Source organism: Mchenga conophoros, linkage group LG7 (genome assembly GCF_057382185.1).
Source record: "Mchenga conophoros isolate Kocher_MC1m ecotype Shallow Benthic linkage group LG7, M_conophoros_male_GT1.1, whole genome shotgun sequence".
Taxonomy (NCBI): domain Eukaryota; kingdom Metazoa; phylum Chordata; class Actinopteri; order Cichliformes; family Cichlidae; genus Mchenga; species Mchenga conophoros.
Genome location: NC_140532.1, coordinates 1,423,450 through 1,448,579, shown reverse-complemented (window position 1 = coordinate 1,448,579; position 25,130 = coordinate 1,423,450). Strand labels below are relative to the sequence as shown.

Sequence of the window (25,130 nt, the reverse complement as noted above, 5' to 3'; positions counted from 1 at the left end):
GATAAAGATTGAAAATGTGACGTCATTCAGGGGTAAAACCGCAAAGGATTCTGGGAACTCGTGGCAAGAGGTAGTAGCGCACACAGGCTTTCAATTGAACTCAGTTACACAGCGATAAAAAGAAACCCAAAAAATGTCAAGAAGCTGTTGTATTATTAACTGCAATAGCCGGTCGCATGACAGCCACGGGAAGCCGACGGGTAAAGAGAGTGTTTGTTTTTTTTTTTATCGGATTACGTTGTTGAAGAGAAATTTTTTAAGCCATGTTTCCGAAGTAAGAGCCGACGGATGGTCTGGATATACCAAATATAACGTCGCAGAACACTCCAGCTCACATGTTAGTCTGCTCCAAGCATTCCCACAAAGGTCAGTCTGCTGTTGTAGTTAATGCGTCATTTTCATAACATAATTGGTGATATAGGTTACAAGCAAGTCTGGCGCTGAACAGAAATTGTCGCGCTATGCTCCTTTGTTTATTGTGCATAAATAGTGAATTGTCCTGACACAATATTGCGTTTCGCTTCTGTTATTATGGTACACTGACAAAAACATATGCTTTTATTCACAGGATAAAACAGTTGTTTTGTATCACTAATTGTCCAGTACGATTACAGCATACAATATTATTGTCACTGCTACATTTCTGTAATGCGTACCAGAAATTATTTCTACTACTAATTAATTACCGTTGAGCTCAAAGGTTATATTAATAAACGGTTAAGGAATGTGTATTTATGACGACGATTTGTGAGACTGGTAAACTTACCTTTGTTCGTACGATGGTCTTTCGTTCTACACGGTGCATTTCAAGGTCCTGCACCCATCCGTCGGTAAACTGTACCTGGGCTTGTTGCAGTGACCTGAAGTTACTAAACTTCATGAGTGTATGCACTCACTCCAAGAACCGTATAATTATAAATATGAGCGTGGTGAAAGTTGGGCAGCACACTAACGTCTTTTGTCCACTCTGTGTGCTCGTAAGGGTCTGACCCTATCACTCCTTTGATTTTTTCCTCGTATCTTTTCTTTGTCTTTTCGTCGAGTCTGTCTTTGTACGGACCGGCATTGTTCTCCTTTTGTTTTGTACATTCCTTTTTTTGCGGCAAAGAAAAAACAAGAAGGTATTGGAACCGGAGAATGAACGTTTTGCGGTGCTGCAAATGCTTGCATTTGATGCAGGTACTTGGATTGTTTTGCCACGAGTTCCCAGCATGCAATGCGCAAAAATCACGTGATTGCTAAACAAGGGGGAGGGTGCATCCAGCCTCCTCAGCTGTAATTGGTCCAGCCCAGAGTCAATCATGACCAATTGGCCAATCCAACACCTTTCATTATATATACCCTATATAATATAAAAAAAAAAAAAAAAAGATCCATCGGCCCATAAAAACAAAAAATCGCGGTGTACTCCAAACCACCTCTGGCGCTGGTGCCCTACCCTCAATTTTAAATGCATTTAGACACTAAGGGTTTTCGGGAAGAGCCGTGCTGCTCTCTGAGAGGAAGCTAGTACCATGCTCTCCTGAGTTTTAAATGCACTGACCGACTGTTAACTGTATATTTCTGTACATTTAAGTATTATTATTCATAGTGCTGCATTCATTGACCTTTTTTATAGGTAATTTCATTGTTTAATCACATAAAATTGTTCCTAATTTAATGTTTAAAAGCACTTGAAAAAGGCAAAATCCCATGTAAAATTAGGGCAACAAACTGTATTGTCATTACTGAAAATAACCGTATTTTCATGGGAAAGTTATTTTCTGTGATTTTATCGTATTATTTTGGTGCCCCAGCTGCCGGAAAATTACTGTTTTTTTAGGATTTTTTTTTACAGTGTAGTTTTCCAGCCTGGACGGGAACATAAAGTAGAAATCAGCTTGATTGCCGAGCAGTTAGCAGTTAGCGATCAGTCTGACCGTGTCAGAGATCATTGTTCCTTGGCACAGCACTAATTAAGTTAACCACTGTTGTAATTATTAAACACTTTACTGGAAATTTAATAAACAGTGACCCTGTATTTCCCCCCTTAGTAAAATATAACTCTATAGAAGCTACGCCTACAAACATCTGCTGGGCTTATCATGTCTGGTTTGCTAGATTAGCTAGCTACTCAGCTACACATTAGTTAGTAGCCAAAGCCCAATGACGTGGCAGATCAGCATCAAGTCTGTTGAAAGTTGCTTTTGGTCAAGCATTCTTTTAGTGATAAGCCATAATGTTGTATGTACTCCTGAGGTCGGTGTTCATTGACCTAGCGTACCAAGAAGTATGTCTGCTAAAAACAGCCTAACACAGGTTACAAAAAGTCATCTGCCTGTCCGAAGGTGATATGTAGTTGACATTACTGTGTGTTTGAGACCTTTGTGGGACTGCAGCTCTGCACATTATATAATGGCATTTGTGTTAGTGTGAGTTCGTGTGAAAAGGTGTTTCTGTGAAGCCTAACAGCAGAATGGAAACAACCAACAGGAGGAGCGGACGTGTTCTTGTTAGAGAGGGTCAGACCTCCTGAAGGTCACGAATGGCAAATAACCTAACCCTAACCCTAACCCTTCTTTCTTAGTAAACCTTCTAAGCTCCTCGCAGTTCTTTGGGCTCATTATTTACATTTCCCACGTGCTAGGTTTTGGAAATCTGCTGTTTCTTTGCAAAATGTTTGTGACTTTTCAGTTTGAAATACCGAGTGGTTCACACAAATTGCATGAACCACTCGGCATAATTGATCTGCTTTGGATTGCTTTGTAATGAAGTGCTCTGGTTTGTTTGACTGACTGCCTTGTAATCTAATTAGCATCCTTTCATTTTGTGAATTGAAACATGCTTTAACACCAAGTCACTAATCCAGTCAACGGATGCTGTGTAGAAACATGGTGCGCACATCTTCAGGATGTGGTGCTTGTTTGTTTTCAGTTTCAGAAATAAATCGAGGCTCAGCTGTTCACACTTTCATCTTTGCTCAGGATAAAAATATCCAGTCTTCTTGTGTCCTCCTTACAGCTTTCACATTTTAATCACAATATAATTCAGATTCCTTTCTCTGTAATCAGTTGTTCTTATCGCTGAAGCTGTGACAGTGTACCATCCATTTCTTTTTCTCGTCATCTCTCTAGCTTTTGTCTTTTAAAAGTAACTAATGATCCTCCTAACGGCTCTGAAACAACACTTTGAACAGTTTCTAGATTAAAGATATGCATCTGTGGCACCAAGGCTTTGGGCTATTACAGTTACATTCAGATGACTCTGTGGACTTTAAACTTGGTTTTCAGTTGATACTTTTACTGATTTTAATTTATTATGCATCTTGTTTATGGCTTTTAATTTTCTTATTTATTTTACTTTATTTGTGTCCAGCACTTTGTGACCACTCGTCTATGGAAGGTGCTTCATGAACACTTTTATAACCTTTGTAAATGTTACTTACTGTCTGTGTCCTTCGCCCCGATGGTGAGATTGACCTTAATTTAAAGAAGGGAATAAACAAGAAAGGAAAAAATGAGGGATTAAACCTTCCAAGGTGCACATTAGCTGGAACCAGAGCAGTATTCAGGTGTTAAAGAGGAAGGCAAGCCTAACAATCACAAAGTGACTCTAACATAACTGTAGCTCTTCCTTCTGTCGCCCTTAGCTGTGTGCTACAGTAGATAGTGTGAGAGCTCGAGTGACTGAGAGAACGATTCTCTGGATTCTGCTGTTCACGATTATTTGATTTATACGTGCACATTAAAAAATAAAGGCCCTCTTCCAGGGATATTCCGTTACATAAGTGAATCCTCCCATTCCCCTTCCTCACTTGTTACCAAGTGGCTGCTCCATGTGGTAACTTTGTATTTCAGACAGACGTTATTCTTCTAATGTGTAGCAGCGAGAAGTTTGCTGTTATCCAGTAAACCAAAATTTAATCAACATTTCTGAGCCACTAAAATAGATTTCTACAATGAGATATTGAACCATGTGACACATTGCTGTTGCTACAGTGCTGATTTGAGGCTCACTTCCCATAGAAGGAGCAGGGAAAGAACAGAAGCACCTGGAATTAGCTCAGATATTTGCAGATCTACAGTGGTGGGTGGGTGGGTGTCAGATTGTGCTCATTATGCAACACAAATTCACACTTAAATTGAAAGTAGGCCATAGCACCACAAATCCATTCACATCTCTGTCAATGCAGTCATCAACATTGAGCCACTTACATGAGCTCCTGGTGGATGTAAAGGACACTTCAGGGAAATTTGTGATGTTTTTGGACCTCATTTACACGTGGTATTTTCCTGCAGTTGTTGTATGGGTACACAAACAGTTGTTGTGTCAGATTCTGAGTTTTGTGTGTCTGTGTGCAGCTATCTAGACAGCCTAGATCGAATTGGTGCGGCGGACTACCAGCCCACAGAGCAGGACATCCTGAGGACCCGAGTGAAGACCACAGGCATCGTTGAGACACACTTTACCTTCAAAAACCTTCATTTCAGGTCAGTATCCAAAGCGACTGCTGCCCCGATGTGTGCGCTCGGTGCTTCACTCTCAGCGGTGCCTCTTACTGCTCCTCTAGCCAAGCGTACAGTAGGAACTCCAGCCTGTAATTAATGAGATTAAATGCTTTAAACAAGTGTCTATATTTATGATTCCCTTCCTTTTAAATGAGCTCTGATTCAATTAGAACAAGGAGCCGTGGGAATGATGACAGAGAGGAGAGGCATTATGGGAAAGAGAAGGGGCGAGTCCTGTTCTGGCGTCTAATCTAATCGCTCATTTTCCGCCCTACTTCTGTGGATGTGTGCAGGTATAAGCACACATTCATGTCCTAACTGAAGACAGCAGAGGGGTTAATACGTGTAGCATAGACACCAATTATTTTTCTGGATGGATGCACATCACGTTTGGCAGCTAATGCTTGTTTTGCTTTTCCTCCTTCTTTTGCTTGGGTTATCTTGTGCAGTTCGTTCTGCTGTCACTCTCACCGTTGTGTAGGAGTTGTGCTGGGTGTGCTTTGTTGAAGAAGCCTAAATATTGTCAGCTCAGTTGCTATTACTAGCAGTCAGGCAGTGTGTGGGAGGCTACAGTGTTCCTCTCCTGGGTGTAACCCATGAACCTACCTACCATTATACCCATCACAGACTTGACTGACTTCATCTCACTGTGGATTAAGTCCTTTAGGGTGGTTGTTATGTTCTTTTCTAAAATTGCACATCTGAATCTGGTCATTTGCAACATCAGCTGACTTACTTTCAGTGCAGCACACTCCTGTTTTTTGGTTAGTGTGTGTTTTTGTATACTTGTGACAGATGTTGAGCTACCTCAACAGTTTCAGCTTTAGTGCAGTCCTCAGAAAATCAAACCTGACGTCAGAAATTGCCACGTGTCTGTGGTAATCGATCCGGAAAACTGTCGCTGCAGAGGAGAGACGGGAGAAACAAATCCAGATACTCTGAAGCTCCATTTCTCTCACTGTGATAAAACCCTGATAGGATTTAGCGTCAGGCTAACACCCTGATCTGTACACGCCGCAGTCAGCAGGTACAGTGTGCATACGCAGAGGCACTGTCCTCGCTCATGCAGAGGAAATCCTAATAGCAACCTTCTGACAGCAAATATAAGAGCTCCTTTGTTTATCTGAAGAGCGTAAATAAGTGAAAGTCACATGTCAGATCATCATCGGTGATAACAGTATAAGGAAATGATGTCAGCATAAAAACTGTTTCTGTGTTTCTTTAAACCACAAACTGTTTCAAAAATCAGATTCTGAGGAGAAAAGAAGGAAATCCAAGAAGATCTTTGTGACGGCGCTCGGGACGCTGTTAATATCAGACATCCTCAGAGCACCTTCAGGTCCAGGAGCGAGGCCAGAGTCCTTCTGTGTGGACGTAAACCTGTTATTAGGACTGTGTTATACCCACGGACTGAAAGCTGCTTTACTCCCCGGATCTCCGTCAGTTTGGACGTCTGCTAAGAAGTCGTTCTCAAATTGAATCAGGCTTCGAAATGAGCTTCAAATTGAATCACTTTCTAATTTGACTTGACTGAATTTAATTTATTATTTCTATTTTGTACAAATGTAATAATTGACGATTTCAATTATGTTTGTGTTAAAAAATCTGATCTTGTTTCCCGTGTTTGTCTCTTGTGTCCATCAGGCTGTTTGATGTGGGAGGTCAAAGGTCAGAGAGGAAGAAGTGGATTCATTGTTTTGAGGATGTCACAGCCATTATTTTCTGTGTGGCGCTCAGCGGATATGACCAGGTGCTGCATGAGGACGAGACCACGGTAAGGACACGTGTTCACAGCTGTGCTCTCTCTCTCCAGTGAATCCGTCCCACGTTTATGCATTCTGGATTTAGGAAAACAAAGGTCACGGCACACACGACAAGCAGCCAGTGTAAAGATAGATCTATGTTTGTCACATGTAAGCGGACACAAAGCTTGTGACAGGGCTGGAGAGAAATGTCTGAAGAAATCAAGCCGTGCACATCTGAAAGGGTTATATATAAATACCTAATGCAGTCCCATTAGGACCCACAGACTGACTCTGTGGTAAACCACACGTCGTGCTACACAGTGAACTTCTGTGGAATTATCCTCTGGGCTTTTACTCACTTCCTGCTGCAGAATACGTGAGGACGCTGAAGTCCCCACGGAAAATAGTTTTCAGACTTTTTGTTTACAAAGGTTGTAACTGAATGCAAAGGTACATGCGAGTTATTTTTCTCCATGCAAATTATTCTTCCCTGCAACGCACAATAAACAAATTTCTAACTTGGACACAGCGAATGTTCCACATGATTCAACACGGCGGCTGTAGAGTCCGGGACGGGTGAAGTGTCGTCACTGCAGAGAAGAAAGAAGCGGTGACATTAACCACAGAGGATCCCTAACGATTATATCGCGTAACCTAAAACAAATAAGCTGATTTGAATGCACAGCACTCGCTGCTATTTATAAGCATAGAGTGAATCCTGGGAGAATTCCAGGAAGTCGAAATGTGTTCAGGTGCTCATCTATTTATGCAGCTGTCATCAAGCTTCCCTCTGAGCTGGGAGCACCAGAAGACGGGCGCTGGAGGAGAGGAAATATCCACCACAAAATGTGCTCACAAATAGCTTCGTCCTGTTTTTGCCGCTTGCATTTAAAATCTGTTGTTTCTGTGCCTCCATATAAATAGCGGTGCAGTTGTAAACAGGCGTAGCTTTGAGCTTGCTGTTTCACAGTCGTGCATTTGTCTTTACAAACCTGTGTGGAAGAAGCAAAATCCCACCGAAAGAAACAGCCTGGACCTTTTTCAACGACGAGCTAGTGATTCTGATTTGTTGACGTAGAAACCGTGAAAGAGCGTGAAAGGCTGCCTCTGTTACCTCTGCACCAGTGCCACAGGAGTTTCAATCAAAAGTGTCGTACTTAATGATCGCTTGACAGAAATTTACAGTATTGCTAAGGTCATGAACGAGAGACGTGATGTGACAGCTGAAAATCCCAAGACACAACAAGACAGATCCAGGCATCCAGCAGTAAACACGCTCATATGTTCAGACAACATGAGCTGGAGTGTTTTTGTTTTTGCAATCTGACTGACGTAATTCTCAAATCAACACTAATATTGTTGAACCAAACAGTTTTCAACGAGCTGCTGCATCCTCTGCCAGTTTTACTAGCAGATGCGTCCATATGGGCACAGTGAGGATGTTACACAGTCGAATGGTAAAGATACCCCCCCCCCGACCCGGCAGTAATGGGAGTGATACATACTGCATATCCCTTCTGGGCAGTTCATCAAAGTCGCTGATAGGCTGTGGATTTAATTAGCATGGCAATATTTCCCATTATTGCTGGACGGGAGATTTTTCTTTTCCCTATCAGACCGAGATCGTGCGTCTGCAGCCCTCACTGCTCTGTCTGCTGACTTGGTTCGAAGGCTGTTTCATGCTGCATGACGACATGCTCCGTGCCTGCATTTAACTGTGTTTAATGACGTTTGAAATAGTTTTCCCAAGAACTCCCAGAATACTAGAGATCGCCAAAGTCACACGACTCAGTCTTTTAATGTCACTATACACATGTACAGTGAGATCCACAGTTAGTGTGCAAATATACAAATAAAAGTGTTATATATTTACAGTGTGGGTTATTGCACAGTATTGACGGTAGTTTATGTACAGAGGGAAGTCCTTGGATTGGGGGGTGGAGCTGTGTCGTCACGTGTGAGCTCAGGGTGGCTTTTGGGAAGAAACTGTTACATTATATCAATGTGTTGTTATTATCAGTATTATTATTATTATGTATTAATAAATAATGGTGGCAAAAAACAAAATAGGTTCATTCACATTTCACTGTTATGAACTCCTTGACATTATACATCCCATAATCACCCACACACATGACATTTATAACACTTCTGTTTAAACAAGAGATGACACGTGTGAGTTACAGCTTCAAAGATACTGCTTGAGTGAATGTTTCTTAAAGCCTTTCAGCACTTGCAGATATGCTGCCATTGGTAGAACAGGAAAACTTCTTATAGCCGAGATTTATTCGTGGGCTGTTTCGGAGAACAGAGAAGAGCTGAAAGAGCCGCTCGCCGGCTTTCTGACCTTTTAAAAAGCATCAGTGTGTTAGAGAGACATCGACACGGCTCACGCTACACTCAGTGCTGTTGCTTTGTTGTTCTATTGCGTCTACTCCAGCAGCTCTGGCATTGTGTTTTTTCTGTGTCACCTCCTCATTTCTGTTGGAGCGCTCTAACGAACACAGGCGTATCCCCCCACCCTTTGACGACACGACTGCTGTATGTGGATACTGTCTTCCTGCCTAAACACTTTCCTTTTAGCACTTGGGATGCATGTGTGTGTATGTGGGATAGAGGACGGGGGGTTAAAAAGGAAGTGGGACTTGGGTTGGGGCGACGGGGTCCCTTGCATTTTCTGTTCCTGCTCTAAGCTCCGCCCTGCAGCATCTCTGGCTACTTCCACTCCTCCTGTCACTGTTGCCATCGACTGTCTTCTCTAACCAATCAGCAGTCAGATCTTCTACAGAAGCTCCACCCACAGACAGGTATGAAACCACCCCGATAGGTGTACGCACACTCTGAGAGTTGAAAGCAGCGCCTCTTTGTGTCTGTGAGCCGCTCAATCCAAAAATGTTGTCTGGCTTTCTCCTCTCTCTTTCTTCCTGGTAACTTTTTAAAGCTCTTCTTAATTTCCTAATTTTCTATAGATCTGTTTTTCCCTAATCCAATCAGCTGCTTTTGCTCCCCTGTCCTGATCTAAGCAGGAAAGAAATCAAACTGGAGAGAAACTGCTTTCAACTCTGTCTCTGAATCAATTTCACTGTAGCATGAACGGGTTTGTTATGAACAAATAATCCAGGCCTCAGTTTTGTTTCATCTTCTACTTATTTTAGTAGCCAACCAAACAGTGGATACTAATTATTCATTTATGAAGCACATGCATTGTTCCTGTTTGGCCGAGAAGATAAATATAGTCAGAAAACACTTGCAAAGCTTTTAGTTTCAAAGTGCAGTAATAACTTGAGCCTCCTCTTCCTCCTCCTCTCTGCCTTTACACTTCATTACCTCCACAAACTGTCACTGCAGCTTTTTCCTCAAATACATGCTGCCAGCCCGTGCAGTCACCTCCTCCTCCTGAAAGCCTCACTCTGCAGGGCCCAGAGTGGGTGCTTGTGCTTAGTTGCTCAGTGTAATAGAAGCTAACTGGCTAAAAGAGCATGGCTTTGCTATTTAGATTACTAATAATGTTGATTACTGATACGCTGATACAAATACACATACCCAGATATACGTGTCACTTTCCAAGAGGAACTTCTAGGACTTCTGTTCTTAGATTCAATTTTAATTCCTCTTTGTGTTAAGATTGTGTGCATGTGATATGGGTGTCCTTAATTTCGCTTTGTGTATGCATGTAGGTGAATACTATATGCCCGCGTTTCCGTTATGTGCTTTTACAGTGTGTTAGTGGTTAGAGGTTTAACAGCCCCGTTAACTCGTGCTAATGTCTCTCCTGCAGAACCGCATGCACGAGTCTCTCAAGCTGTTCGATTCCATCTGTAACAACAAGTGGTTTCAGGAAACCTCCATCATCCTCTTCCTGAACAAGAAGGACCTCTTTGAAAGCAAGATCAGCAAGTCACCGCTGTCCATCTGCTTCCCTGAGTACACTGGTACATACAACCCTGCACTGTGACATCTCATGAAGTGTACTTATGTTAAGAAAAGCCAAACGTGGGTTCTAAAACGAGAACTAGAACCCCTCCGAGAGTCCAAACCTGCACCGAGGATTTACTTTTAAGGGAATCGTTCTTTTCTATGTATTCATTTTATTGTTTAAAAAGTTTGCAGTGCAGTAAAGGAAAGGCAGCTGTGAAGTGGAACAGTGAGATCAGAGGTCAAAGGTGACGAGATATTTGAACGCAAACTATAACGTGATATTTAGAAAATCCATATGCCGACATCATTCCCTAAATGTTACGATACAAACAAAAGGTTCAAAGATGAGACACATTTTATGGAAATTTGACCTTGAAGAAAAGGTCAGAGGTTACATCATTGCTTACACAGCAGGAAACAATGTTTTAAATAGCTAAACTTTGACCTTCGGATCAATCTCTCGACTTTAAAGGAGGTCAGATATCAAATGTGTGGCGATATTTGAACTCTTTATATGGTGCTTTCTATATATTGACAGTACACACTTGTAAGAGTGGAGCCTGGCCTCAGTCATAATCTGCCCTCTCCTGCTTAGGCCACAGGTTACACTGCCAGGTACAGTCAATACTACAAATGCAGTACGCATTCAGGTAACTACATCAGCAGCTACAGCAGTGTTCCTGCTTGACATCAGAGCTGCAGGCTTTAAGAAGCATTAGTTCCCAGCTAGATGTTGCTTGGTGGCTCTTTACAGCATTCGTCAACACTGGAATGGAAAAATATGTTTACTATTCAACTTTATTTACACAGCGCCAAATCACAGCAACAGTCACCTTAAGGCGCTTTATACTGTAAGGTCGACCCTACAATAATACATACAGAGAAAAACCCAACAATCATATGACCCCCTGTGAGCAGCACTTTGGTGACAGTGGGAAGGAAAAACTCCCTTTTAACAGGAAGAAACCTCCAGCAGAACCAGGCTCAGGGAGGGGCGGGGCCATCTGCTGTGATTGGTTGGGAGAGAGAAGGAAGACAGGATAAAAGACATGCTGTGGAAGAGAGACAGAGGTTAATAACAGATATGATTCAGTGCAGAGAGGTCTGTTAATACAGTCTGGCTACAGTATTTCTGCCTCCAGGGTTTGATAGTTGTGTCGATCAGGACCAGGGGAAAAGGTTTGTTGTCCATTTATTTTTTTAAACTGTGGGTGAATCACTTTCACATTCAAACTGTCAGCACCAGATGCTGCTATTAAGTATCGCACACACACCCGTATTTGTAATTAGGCGAAGCAGCAATCGAGCAGAAACGTTGGCAAACTTCTTCAGCTGCTCCAGCTGTTTATTGAAACGAGCCTGAGATCTGTGGACAGCTGCGAGCATTAGCTGCTCAGACTAAAAGTGACTTCCCTTTCATAACTGCATTATGGTGTAAAAGTCCATTCTTTTGTCACCACAGTCCAGCTGCACCTATATTAGAGCTGGTGATGTGGTTGATGATTTAAGCTGTCATTCGCTGAAGTTACTCTTTCATTAAAAACAAGCATGTCGAGATTTCACGCAGAGCAAAAATACAGTGAAATGAATCAGACCTGGCCATTCATATATGTAGCTCTCAGTTTTGAAGTCACAATTGTGCTGATTTCTAAGAAAGTATGAAAGTCGAACATAACGTTGAATACAGACAAAGAGACTCACAGGGAATAAAAGCTGGGGTGTTAGTGGGAGCACGAGAGGAGCTCCAGTGAGAGAGGAAACAAGAGACAAGACAACATGTGAGGCGGGGAGGGGGGGGGCAATGCCAGAGACGGAGAGAGCAAGAGTGTGAGAAATTTATAACAACACAGGCAAAGCAAGATGGTGGGAACGCAAGAGGCCGAGCCAGCGGGACTGTGAGAAAGCGAGAATTAGAATTCCAATCTTGTTTTCGGCCCCTTCTCCTCCTCTCTTCACCCCTCTGCAGACTTTGTGCCTGTTCTGATGAAGTTGCCACCGAAGCAGACAGACGAACCACAGTGCTGCTAATGGCTGAGAGCCAGATAGATGTTAGCGACACTTGGAACAACATTTGCTCCAATCAGTGAGATCTGACTCATTCTAAAAGCACTGTACCAATTTAAGCTGCATTACCTGCCAAATGCTTGCGTAAAGGCAGAACAGTTGATAATGCTGTTGAGCTAAAAGGCTGCACAGTGGATTTGCCAGTGCTGGTAAATTGATCAATCCACGGTACGAATAACGGCTCCGTTATTTTTAGCTTCAGGGCCTCGTATCTGTCACATTCTGAAGTCTGTAACACATTAATAATGTTCAGGAAGTTGCAGTCTGCGCCAGCAATAACAGGACATATTAGCTTCCATCACGTATCATTTATCTGTCTGAAATCACCTCGTCTGAGAACGCGGCCCGTGCATCATTTTTATTGAAGCTTGGCTCAACAGCTGACAGAGCACGCCTCAGCCGAATGTGTGCTGAGAGTCAAAGGAGATGTTTTCAGAAAACATGGAGGGGAGCACACGGATACAAAGGTTCAGATCAAAACCAATCACAGCAGATGGCCCCGCCCCTCCCTGAGCCTGGTTCTGTTGGAGGTTTCTTCCTGTTAAAAGGGAGTTTTTCCTCCCCACTGTCACCAAAGTGCTGCTCATAGGGGGTCACATGATTGTTGGGTTTTTCTCTGTATGTGTTATTGTAGGTCGACCTTACAGGATGAAGCACCTTGAGGCGACTGTTGTTGTGATTTGGCGCTGTGTAAATAAAAGTGAATTGAACTGGGGGGCTTTTTCTAACTCTGTGTGTGTGTGTGTGTGTGTGTGTGTGTGTGTGTGTGTGTGTGTGTCTCCTCAGGTCTAAATACTTACACAGAGGGACTGGGATACATCAAGTCTCAATATGAGAGCAAGAACAAGTCACCCAAGAAAGAAGTGTACTCCCACGTGACCTGTGCTACGGACACCAACAACATCCAGTTCGTCTTTGACGCCGTCACTGACGTCATTATAGCCAATAACCTCCGAGGGTGTGGCCTGTACTGATGATGCTGTTAAACTTTGGCCAATGGATGCTGGGTGTTTGACTTGTATGTGAGAGCCGGTCAAATGTGGGGTCTGAGCTGAGTTCATGATGTCATAGTACTCATTTCTCATACTGGCCAAGTTTGAATTAACTGGTTGGTTGTTGGTGGTTGGTTGGCTGAGACATCTTATCTTTTTCAATCCTAATTAAGAACCGTTATTTTAAGCGTACCTTCTGTCTAAAATCTGTTCTCGCTGCAGATATTTTGCACAATACCGAAGCTGAGAAGCAGAACGAGAGACCAGCTGAGCCGACCACAGTCTAGTGTACTGAATCACTCGTTTACTAGATGTATTTACTTTTTTCCCTTTGATTTCAATTTGTGTATTCATATTTTTGTATCATAAATTTCTGCCTTATTTATACCAAAAGTCGACGCAAACGTGCGTATGATTAGTCTTAGTGGGGGTCAAGTTTAGCTAATTCAAAGCTTTAATCAAAACTGACTTTATTGCAGGCATTTCAAGTACTAAGTGTAAATTTCAGAGCTATTAAGTCGATGAAAATAATTGTATGATATTTTCAGAGTAGTAGAGTTTTGGGGGGTTAAATTCCCAGCAGCATTTGTGCCCACTAAGAAGCTGAGGGGGGAGTTACAGCAACACTGTTGTGAAATGCAAATGATAAAAATAATAATCTAAAATGAATTTGGTATGTTTTATTTAAATGGGATTGCCACTTTTACGTTCCCATAGTAAAAAACAGAGTGCACCCTGGTCACTAGTGGGTGGTCCACAGGGACACCACAGACACACACACCTGCTGGTGGCTTGTTTGTGCTGTGAAATCACGTCATTCTAAAGAGTCGGGCTGTGAGAACATATCACCAAATCTTACTGCTGTGCTTTTAATCTGAGAGGAAACGTTTTCGGCCCGTGTAGATTTCAGTAAACCTCCTGATTCCTCTTTTGATTGAATCTAATTTCATAGTGTAAATGAGCGCATAAAGAGGACGTTGTTGCTTGAGCCACGCCGCTGTCATCGTTAATCTCTGCAGACGCCATTCCCGGCTGCAGGCTCATCTCGCTTCTTGCATGGGACTCCTTAAAATCAATTGAAACAAAGAGTCGCAGAAGCTTGTGCCGACTCCCGCGGACATTTTCCACCTAGATAAAGCTTCAGCACAAGTATTGATTTTAAAGGGCACTGGCACTGCATCCACTGTGTCAGGCTGCACCGTGCAATATGCCTGCTGTCCTCCAGTCCACCTTAATAAACCAGAGGTGAGCTTTGAAAGATTACAGACTGATGTGTACGTCCTCTGGGACGTGAACGCAGACTACGATTGTATCCACGCTGTTCTCCTCGTATCTCGACGTCTGTTTGGAATCGATCATAAAGCGAACAGAGGAGTGACGGGTGCTGTTCTGACCCAGCTCAGAGAGATCAGGGCAGTACTGGAGCTACGTCATTAGTTCCTCCGTGTAGCCACAGTTAACATCGTCACATAGAAAGTGTTTGTCTGTGAGACGCGATGGAGCCGACGAAGCCGAGCGCGCTTCCCGTCAAACAGAGTCATCTTTATTTATGAGAAGGGCATTCGCTTGATTCCGCTTTTCCATCCACGCACAAACAACCAGATGTGCCTCTTCTGCTCAGAGCCGCCATTTTTGGAGCACAGGTAGATGTCATCATCATCGGCCCATCCGACCACATCTGTGCCAAATTTAGAAACGGAGCGCTCCCTGAGGCTGTCGTTCAGCCTGCATGCTGTGTGCCGTGCACTGATGTGTATTTTGTGTGTTCATGTTTTCAGATTGTATATAGTTACCTACATGTGTCTGTTGATAGTACAGAAAAGGTCACGGCGTGTGTGTGTGGGTGTACGTGCTCATGAACGTGTGTGTGTTGTGTAAGAGACGACATCAGCCCATGGGTGCTGCGGTGGAGTCAGCATCTGTGGATTAATTACCCAGAGGGCACCTATCTACCCTTTCAGCACAGACAGGCCTCAGACACACAAACACACTCACGGGGCTTCAAAATGTCACAACACCTTAGTTGCCAAATAATACTGCAGTTTCCAGCCAAAGAGGTTCACACGGCCACACAGCGAGCCGCTGCCACGACTGCTAAAACTGCCTCATCGTCGTCTCCTCGGACTGATCTGTTACAGAAAGGAAAACGATCTCTGCGTTCTGTGTCAGTCTCTCCTTAGTTTTCACTCTCAGTAGCTTCATTCATTCGCTACACTTTGCATGAAGCTTCTGTTCCTTCCAAACACAAAGCGTTTAGTGTTGACAGGCTGAAATCGGTGCTTAATCCCATCGATCCAAAAATCAAAGTTCTTCTATAAATTCGGATTTTTTTCCTAAACTGGGGAATGATCGCGTACAGAGTTCAAACACGATCCTTTCCCTCCCCGTCTATGCAGTGCAGAGGTTAATATCATTGCAATCGCACATTTCACTCGTAATAAAACCAAATCTCTTACCAAAATGATTTCCCTCTGTGTGATACGCGTAGGAGCACAACTGTGCGTCTGATGCAACAGACACGGGCGCATCTAGAGAAATTTTCTTAGGGTGGCAAAGAAACCAAATGGGGTGGCAAAATCAAAGCCTTTTTTTTTTTCAAACACATATGCAGGTGGTTACATGTGGCTATAATGATTCAAATGCAGTAAGTATGCACGCTTTTCATATAAAAATAGTCTATAACTTAATTATTGTCTGTAGCCCACATAATTAAATACTTTAGTTACATAAAGTACATAGCCCCTGGGATCCCTGTGACACACAAACCCCTCCACCACGATAAGGTAGCGATTCAAGGAGAGTTTGTAAACATAAACAACCATTTATCTAAAAATGCAGACAATACACCTGCTGTTTTTTTCATTTTGTACAACCATTTAAAAATATTACTAAAACTAAAATGAGAGAACAATCAGGTGTCGCAATAAGATGCTCCACAAATGATGTGTGCCAGTAAAAAATGGACCAAAAGACAGAAGAGCACAGGGAGAAACCTGCAGGCCCGACAACAGCAGCTGTATCACTCCGCTGGTTTTCTACTTTGTGACAGTGTTTACAAATGTGCCTCTGTGACATTCATTAGTGCCCTCACTGACACACAAAACAAAACAACGACTACACAACAGAACAACAACACAACACACTGAGTAAACACTCCACACGTCACAAATCTCCCACATCTAAACTCTCTCTCTCTCGCTCTGTCTCGCTCGCCCTGTTACCGTCACTCCCAAAACTTTTCCCTCTTCCTAAACAACCAAATCCCACATGTTGACATTTTTTTTAATTGGTCGACATGGTGCATTTTTCCACCGATAAGAAAGAGGTGGCTTTTTTCCTTTCCTGTTTTCGTGCTGTCCTTACAAAACGCTTAAAACACACAAACGTGACGACCGTATTTAGAACGAAGCGTGGCTGATATATATATGATCATAACTCTGGATTTACTGGCCTGTAATTAAAATTTAAAAACTTTGAAGTCTGAACTTTCAATGTGGCTGAAACAGAGACTCAGCGTGGCTGCAGCTTGTTGCTGTGTCAGCTTACATCAGTCATGTGATCTGGAGGTGCAGCGTGTCCGTGGACCACAGAGGGTTAATAACACTCACCTTCCTTCCATTTCCACAGTGTAACATCCACCCACCTGTGTGAAATCTGAAATTCCCATGGTGTTGTTCAAAATGTGCTCTGGCACAATCATGAGCATCGCTTGCTGCTGAAAACAAGAAAAAAGCCGGTCCTGCTATGGGCTGAACCATTTGTTACTGGTGCAGGGGGGACACTATGCAATATATTCAGTTTTAGCATTTATATTCACTGCTGACTGTAACTACGCTCAAACTGTTAATGCTGTCTTACTTTAATAAACAACACTGTCATATGCAAAACTGGGGTGGCAAGGGATCATTTTAGGGTGGCACTTGCCACCCCATGCCACCCTTCTAGATCTGCCCCTGGCAACAGATACACTTCTGTTTAGTCACTCCACATCCACGCGGCGCTGACGACTGCTGCTCTGCAAAGGTGCTGCTTGTGCTGCGCTTCCTGGTAGCCGTTAACACACAGAAAGGAAACCGTTAAGTTTGTGCTGCCGTCGGGCTGACGGTGACAGGACGGCATCGGAGCTTTGTCCTCCAACGTTAACCCGCGGCACCGCACGGACCTACAGGGATTCGTGCTGTTTGTCAGTGACATACTAAATTAGTTAGAGTGATCTCAGATCAGTGTGTGCCTAAATTTATTCACAGAACACAACACTTGGATTTTACTGAACATACGCTAAAGATGGCAGCTAATAGAAAATTTACTGAATTGAGCAGAAACGTCTTTTTTCATAAACAGTTCAGTAGAAGTCATGGTGTACATGATGAGAGGTGAAAAGACCAAAGCCAGTCTGTTACGCAACTAAAAGTGTGGAAGCCTCTTTTTTGGTGGAGGTGAACAGTGTAAGCGCTCTGCTACAGTGTTTACAGTCCCGTCTCGTCTCTTCATGACACAGAGCAGGCGCTCGGGACGGGAAACGTGCGGTCCTTCACATTATTACCTCGTCGTTGTTTCTGCATCAGGCGAGCTGTAACACAATTAGTGGTTTAGGACCAATCCCAAGTAACAGAAGACAACTGCAACAGTAGGCGAGGTTGAGAGGACAAGAGGAGGACAAGGAAGTAGCAAGTAGTTCATATTGATGGCAAATACTTCATTCCTATAGGCTGCGCTGAAGGACACATCTGTGGGTCGTTTGTTTGCATTGTTGTGCTGTGTGGATAACACAATCAGTGGCCTATTCAGCTTTGAGAGTTGGGGACAGCAGTGGGTGCACTTCTGGGCAGCAGGTGGTGTCACAAAAGAAATGTTAGCACCTTTTGCCATGTCATTGCCACAGCAGCACAAAAAGCTGTTGAAATGTCACAATGGCAGCCAAACCGAAGTGCCAAATCTTTCCCGTGTTAGGTTTAAATGAGCTCCTGTGGCCTGTTTTTGCTGACTTACTTGTACGTTGGATTTAGAAACCGGGTTTTGCTTGCAACCTTTTAACATTCGGTCCCTGCTATACCGTGCCAGCTGATGTAATGTGCACTCAGGCTGCTGAGCTGGGAGAGATGTCAGAGAGCTGGGGGGACATGACCGTAACGACCCGTGATAGCATCACGCAGAGTTTATGCCGGTACACATCAGCGTCCTTGCACTCACCGTGCTTTAACCTTCCAGTCTCTGTTCAACCAACATGCTGGTACCAATCAACACTCGCTGTACTGTACAAGTCGCCCACATCTACTAAGCTGTTATCTGTGCGTGTGCGAGTTTGTATGAGCGTGTGCCTGCGCGTGCGTGTGAATGCTGCATTTTATCCATCACTGTGCATAAAATGCATCTGCTGTAACTCCCTCACTGTTGTCATAATTTATTGGATGTTGTATTTATACATGAGATAAAGACAATAAAGCATCACATGAGTAACTTGATATGGGTGATTATTTTTCTTGGTCCTGTGTGTGTGTGTGTGTGTGTGTGTGTGTGTGTGTGTGTGTGTGTGTGTGTGTGTGTGTGTGTGTGTGTGTGTGTGTGTGTGCATTTGGAGCAGATTTGAATGTAAATGTTTTCCAGAATATGTTTTGCTTTCCTCCACGAACTATAATTTTTTCTTGAAAATATGGGCGAGTCCTGCCCGGGCAGGCCAAATTAATACTGTCACAGTTTGTTGGTGTTCCAGTGTGAGGCCCAGATGAAGTTTTAATGTGTGTCTATGACTGTGTCGACATGCTCAGTCGGGGTAACGTGTAACTTTGGCCTTCTTTCCATGTCCTCCCTATCACCTGTTTCCTCACTCTCTCCTATTTCCTTCACCCATTCCCCTAATCTCCCCTAATGCCATTTTCCCTCTTTATTCGTGCCTCATTATTTTGCCCCCCCCCCCCTCCTTCTCCCCGCTGCAGAATCGCATGCATGAGTCTTTGATGCTGTTTGACTCCATCTGCAACAACAAGTTCTTCATCGACACCTCCATCATCCTTTTTCTCAACAAGAAGGATTTGTTTGCAGAGAAGATCAAGAAATCTCCGCTCAGCATCTGCTTCCCTGAATACACAGGTACGAAAAAAGTTTGGGTTTATTCCAGTGGTGGGCAGGAATCTCAAACAGGAACGTTTGGAATTTGTTTTCCTGAATTAAAAGTGTTTACAGGACGAAATATAGTCACGAGAACGACACATCTAAAGTTCATTCATTGAACGTAGCCAACTGCAAAAACAGAGCGTAGCACGAACTCGGGCAGGCCACAGAGTCGAGCTCAGCAGATCAGGTGATCTCAGCCCACGTCAGCTGACACATTTCTACACATCCGATGTAAGATGTGCTTTTTGAATCGCTTTACAATGTTGGTGTATATTTGCAACCCACTCAACCCTCTAATTGAGCTCCTCATTTAGTTTAATCAGTTTACTGAAAAGTTATCTTTTAATAGTCCTGTGATGTTGGTTCTTCCTGTCTTTATGTTAAGCTAACTGAAAGCTCAGATCAAGTTTCACCAAATTTCAAATTGCTTCATTTGAAGGAGCTTAATCTTAAAAATTGTGTCGTACAAAATCATTTGGAAATTTGCATGAAAATCAGTGTAACGGAGCCGAAAATAGGCTAATACTGTATGAGACATTTTGAAGAGGGGATATAAAAGTATGAATGACTACCATCTGTCCTGTGTTAAGTGTAATTCCCAGAAATTAAATGCTTTCTAAAGCCCTTCCTGAGGTTCTGGATGCTGATTAACGACTGCTCGGTACAGTACATCGGCTCTGCTTCTAGCCCTGACATTTACTGTCACAGACTTGTAAACAATTCGAAGCACTTTAAATCAAAGTTGCTGTTTACAGTTTGCAGCAGAGATGGCCAACGAACTGTTTAAAGAACTGCAGAGGCTCAGGTTGAAAAGAGAGATATACTGTTTAAAAGGAAAGCAGGGAAGGAGCAGAGGAGAGTCAGATAAATAGAGCACAGAGACCCAGAACCTGTAACGGGCAGAACCGAGTTTACAGATTTCTCCGTGTGGAGGTGAGAGTCGGACGAGGTGGTGACAGAGAAAAGGAAGAGACTGCTTATAAGAAGCAGCAGACAGTCGTGCTTGGTCAGCCGCAATAAGTGAGAGCTGCCTCCTGCCTACTCCAAACTCCTTTCCGGTCTCCAAGTGGATCCTTTTCATTCCTGTCCCTCATGCTTTACTTACGTTCGGCTAACTTGCTTGACAGCCTCAGTAAGTCTGTCTTCTGTCAGTCTCTCCTCCTGTGTCCCATGCTCTCGCAGCTTCCCAACAGAAGACTTTACGAACCTTTAACAACCACAAATATTTTTCAAGCCAAAGATCTTGGAGAAATATCTTTTACATCACACGCAAACATGTCCTGACTTTGCCCAGCAGAAGGACTGAGTATGATTCAATAAATCTGCAAACCTATTAGAATGTATACTATCATTGCTGAATAACGACTCCTCGGTACAGTACATCAGCCCTGCTTCTAGAGGAGAACTATCATTGCATCTGATATACAGCTAATGTGCTTCAAATTAGGTCAAATGAATAGGATACAGATGTGATCATCTGTGTGTAGGAAACCAGACCAGTTAGCCTGCATTTAGCACTGCTAGTCCACCTCTGTTACAGGAATAGTATTTCTACTTACTAATTTGGACTTTTATGTGGTGATGACAGCTCTGCTACCTGCTAAGTTCATACGAAGCTAAAGATATCACATCATCTAAACCGACTCTGTCGACAGGTCTCGGCTTCGCTTCACCTGCTGAGCTGACATTAGCTAACAAAAATGTCTCACTGCTCGACAGGATATGCAGCTGCTTTCCTCTGAAGTCTGAGCTCATTAAAACAGTTAGCTTTAAATAGTTGTGTGAGATTTCCTGTGAAGTGTGACGTTCAGTGCAGCACAAAGGAAGGTGTGGAGTCAGCTATCACTAGAAGTGGATGCTGTGTAGCAGATTTCAAAGCTAGCTGTCCATGTGAATCAGTTATTTGTTTTATTTTACAGTAATATATCTAAGTTTCTTACTAAACTGAAACTAGCAACAGACTGAAAATACTTTGACCTGCAGATTTTCAGAATCAGTGAAGCATAAAGAAAGTGTTTAAAGAGTTTCCCACTGTTGCACAGCCAAAAATGTCCACTGGCTAACTTCCTGTAGCATATATGTATATAGCATACGCATCACAGTCCAAGCTTTAGAGTTCGATACAAACACAGATATTTTGTGTACTTTGTGATGAATGCAGAGATGGTGGTAACACAGTTAGGCTACTAACAACAACCCACCTGAGCACTGAGTATTTGACTGTGTGAACTCAGCCCTACAGGTACTAATGAAGGATTATGCAACAGCTAATTTATTCATTTCCAGCTCTATATTTTTTAGTACTTGTTTGTCTTACATTTACGCAGGTGCAGACATGTAATAAGTCATTTTTGCTCCTACCTCTATAAGACCAACCTCCCAAAACCTGCTTTCTTGTGACTGGCTGTCCCTCCCCTGACTTTCACCAAAGCCACAGCAGCACCTGAAATCCGTCCGTTCACTTTTTGATCACTGACCCAGTTTCACATCGCGGAGGTTACTCCAGCTGTTGTACAGCTCGGACAGGCCACCAGTCCATGCAGGGGTGATCTAAACTCTACGCAAAAGTAGAAAAAAGTTGGAAGCAAAGTATTTATAAGAGAATGCAACATTGTAACAATATATAATCATCATCATCATCCAGATAACTAACCAAAGCTACTTGTTAAGTCCTTTTTTTATGAGACTTCCTGTTTGAAGTTTTTGTTTTAATAATTGTGTCGTAACACATCTGCTTCCCTCCAGGACCCAACACCTACGAGGATGCAGCAGCTTACATCCAAGCACAGTTCGAGAGTAAGAATCGCTCTCCAAATAAGGAAATCTACTGTCACATGACCTGCGCCACAGATACAGGGAACATCCAGGTTGTGTTTGACGCCGTGACCGATATTATCATCGCCAACAACCTCCGAGGGTGTGGCTTGTACTGAGCACGCCTACCGACCCTGTTATTTCCTCCCCCCTCTGTCCCTTCCTCTGTCCTCCCACCTCCTCATTCCTCTTCCTTTGACACTGCTGTGGAAATGATGATGACGATGATGACGATGCTGATTACTTAAAGAAAAAACGAAAGAAAAATGAAACTAGGTACATATTAATAATGAGGATAATTTAAAAAAAATAGGCATACATATATATATATATTATATATATATACCGTTTTTAGTTCTTGTCTGCTCTCTTCTTGCTCCGACTCTTCCTGACGTTCTTGAGCTTGCTGCCAAGCAAACAAATTTGTTTTAGTAGAAAACACGAAACCCTGCAGCCTTGAAAACTTTGTGAACAAAGTCGATGAAAGCCTCCGTTCCCCGTTTCCTTTCTTTTACGTTGTCTTTTGTTGTTAACCCAAACCTGTACGTTTTTTATGACTCTTGTTTTTGTTGATCATATGTATATTTATTGCAAGTATCAGTCTGTACACTGATGTTTATTCACGTTTTGCCTCACCTGACACCCCTGTGTGTGTGTGTGTGTGTGTGTGTGTGTGTGTGTGTGTGTGTGTGTGTGTGTGTGTGTGTGTGTGTGTGTGTGTGTATTACTTTGTCCTTCTTTTTTGCTGTAGTAGTGATTATGTAATAACAGTTTTTGCAGAATTATGTTAAAATGTACTAAGAAGCACTAGACGGGTCAGCCAAAACTCTCAAGACCTGCTAAAACTGACGATGCTGATTTTAATGTTAGTGTTTTGTTTACATTAAGTGGTTTTTGTTGTTGTTTTTGTTGTCAGTCACTTTTTTGGGGATCGTTTTACTCAAGGTGTGGTTTTCATCGACAGGATGTAAGGCTTCCTGTTTCCAGGCCTAAGCCACTAGCAAACCGTCGGCCACGGCCGGGTGTGGGAGCCAATAGGAAATGTGCTAACAGTCCTATCAGTGCCATGTAACAAAGGTACTGCACTGTAGATAGCTGTGCTTATAGAAGCAACTACACAATGTTATGATTAAAACTTTCTCACTGTTATAACCTCTAGATCTGCTAACATTCTCCGTGTAAGAAAACTCACCCATGGTTTGATAATGGTCGATTAATTTATTAATTTATTTATTGATTGATCACCTTTCTTCACACACCTGTCTGTTTTCTCTCTCTCTCGTCATGCCACACCTTTACTTCTCTCATCTTCTTCCATCTCTTTCTTTTTTGGCTTATTTTTGCAAAGTTAAAGGGCGCTCCTTCTTTTTTTGCCAACCCATCTCCCCGTCCTCCTCCTTTTCCCTCTAAAGCCCAGATAGCATGTGATACTCAAGCCTTTGTATAAAGAGATCAGTTAATTCATACAACTTATAGACAAAAAAAAGTACACACAAATAATGCTCAGATAACTTTAAAAAAAAGAAAAAAAAGTAAAAATAAAAAAACAAACAGAAAAATACAGAAACAAACAAACTGAGAAGATTGTTGGTTTCTGGGACACGGCAGAGGCAAATATATATATATATATATATATATATATATATATATATATATATATATATATATATATATATATATATATATATATATATATATATATATATATATATCGAAAAAAAGTGACAATTTAAGTTTCCAAGGATTGACAACAGAAAGGTTCAGAGTACAGCGACGTGTTAAAGTGAGCTGAAAAAGGACAAAAATGTACTCTGATTACTACAATAATAAAGACCCCAGTGAACATTACCACAGTACCGCCAACGACCTTCCTAATGATCCTGTTAATATTCCAAAAACTTTTCTCGTGCTTTGTAGCTACAGAGTATCTCTTTCTCTATATCTCCCTTTTTTAAATGTAAAAGATGTTTTGCAAAGCGAGCTGATCCGTGAAGATCTCAGACCGACCCCGCCGTCTTGTTATAATGCTCTGAACTGTGCCCCGCCCCTTCTCCTTTTACCGTTTTGCCTGTTTCCCTGCATTAGATCCGTGTCCTCACTTTAGCCTGACTCAGAACAATTAAATATAATATTATAACAATATCTATTTTTTATTATTTCAGAAGAAAAAAAACAAACAAACACTTTTGGGGGAGAGCACGTTTCTCGCTGCGTCCGCTAGTTAGGGACGCCGCATGTTCACACATCTACGCTGTATAAAGTCATGCTCTTTTCTTCTTCTTCTCTGTCTCTTTTCAGTTTAACCCACTCCTTCCAGGTCTACAATGAAAAGCACAGTTTCTCACATGCACACTTGCTCGCACTCACACACACACACAATAAGTAGATCTGTTATCTCTTCATGTGTTAGCCCTCGTCCATCTCTCTATATTGACTTCTTGATTTCTAGTTTTTAAAAAAGAAAACAACCGTGTATAATGACATGAGAAAGCATTTTTTCCTCTCATTTTGTTCCCGTTTCCGTCATATTTTTTATGTTTTGTTCTTTACCCAGTGAATGCTTTTTTCTGTGCAGCTTTCTCTCTCTCTCTCTCTCTCTCTCTCTCTCCCTCTACTCTTCTTTAGTGAATGGTTGTTATTTCATGTGGGATGTCCGTGCTGGAAAAACCAATCGAATGTAGTGTTTACATTAAAAAGCCACTGTTTTCATGACTACGAAAAAACAAAAGCCGACCTCTTCTTGTCTCCGAGTCATTCAGTCTCTCCACAGCTGTGCCTTTCTGTTGGATCCATGAATTTTCCCAGGATTGCTGCATTTAGCCGCAGTATTGAGCAAACACTGAGCTGTAGTGCTGACCCTGGGGTCGTCCGCTCTGTAAAACAAGCTGTTTTATCTACTTCCCCTCCATTTGAGCCACCCTCCTTTTGATTGGCTGCTCCTGGTAAAGAGAAGGTTTGAACAGCATTGTGGGAACAACTTCAACATATTCAAACATATT

General features: G+C 42.5%; 1 protein-coding gene across 3 annotated transcripts in view; it reads left to right on the top strand.

The window, feature by feature from the left end:
• Positions 1 to 24,859, top strand: part of gnao1a (guanine nucleotide binding protein (G protein), alpha activating activity polypeptide O, a) — a 109,826-nt gene extending 84,967 nt beyond the window's left edge. The window contains exons 5-8 of one of the 3 annotated variants that reach the window (XM_085281439.1): positions 4,341 to 4,469; positions 6,132 to 6,261; positions 10,011 to 10,164; positions 22,063 to 24,859. In XM_085281439.1, the coding sequence (XP_085137565.1) occupies positions 4,341 to 4,469; positions 6,132 to 6,261; positions 10,011 to 10,164; positions 22,063 to 22,250 (601 nt within the window). In that variant the 3' untranslated portion in view covers positions 22,251 to 24,859. Of the gene's footprint in view, positions 1 to 4,340; positions 4,470 to 6,131; positions 6,262 to 10,010; positions 10,165 to 13,000; positions 18,667 to 19,139; positions 19,294 to 22,062 lie in introns of those variants that run through there. The other 2 variants (XM_085281437.1, XM_085281438.1) reach the window with 2 other exon arrangements.
• The last annotated feature ends 271 nt before the right edge of the window (positions 24,860 to 25,130 follow it).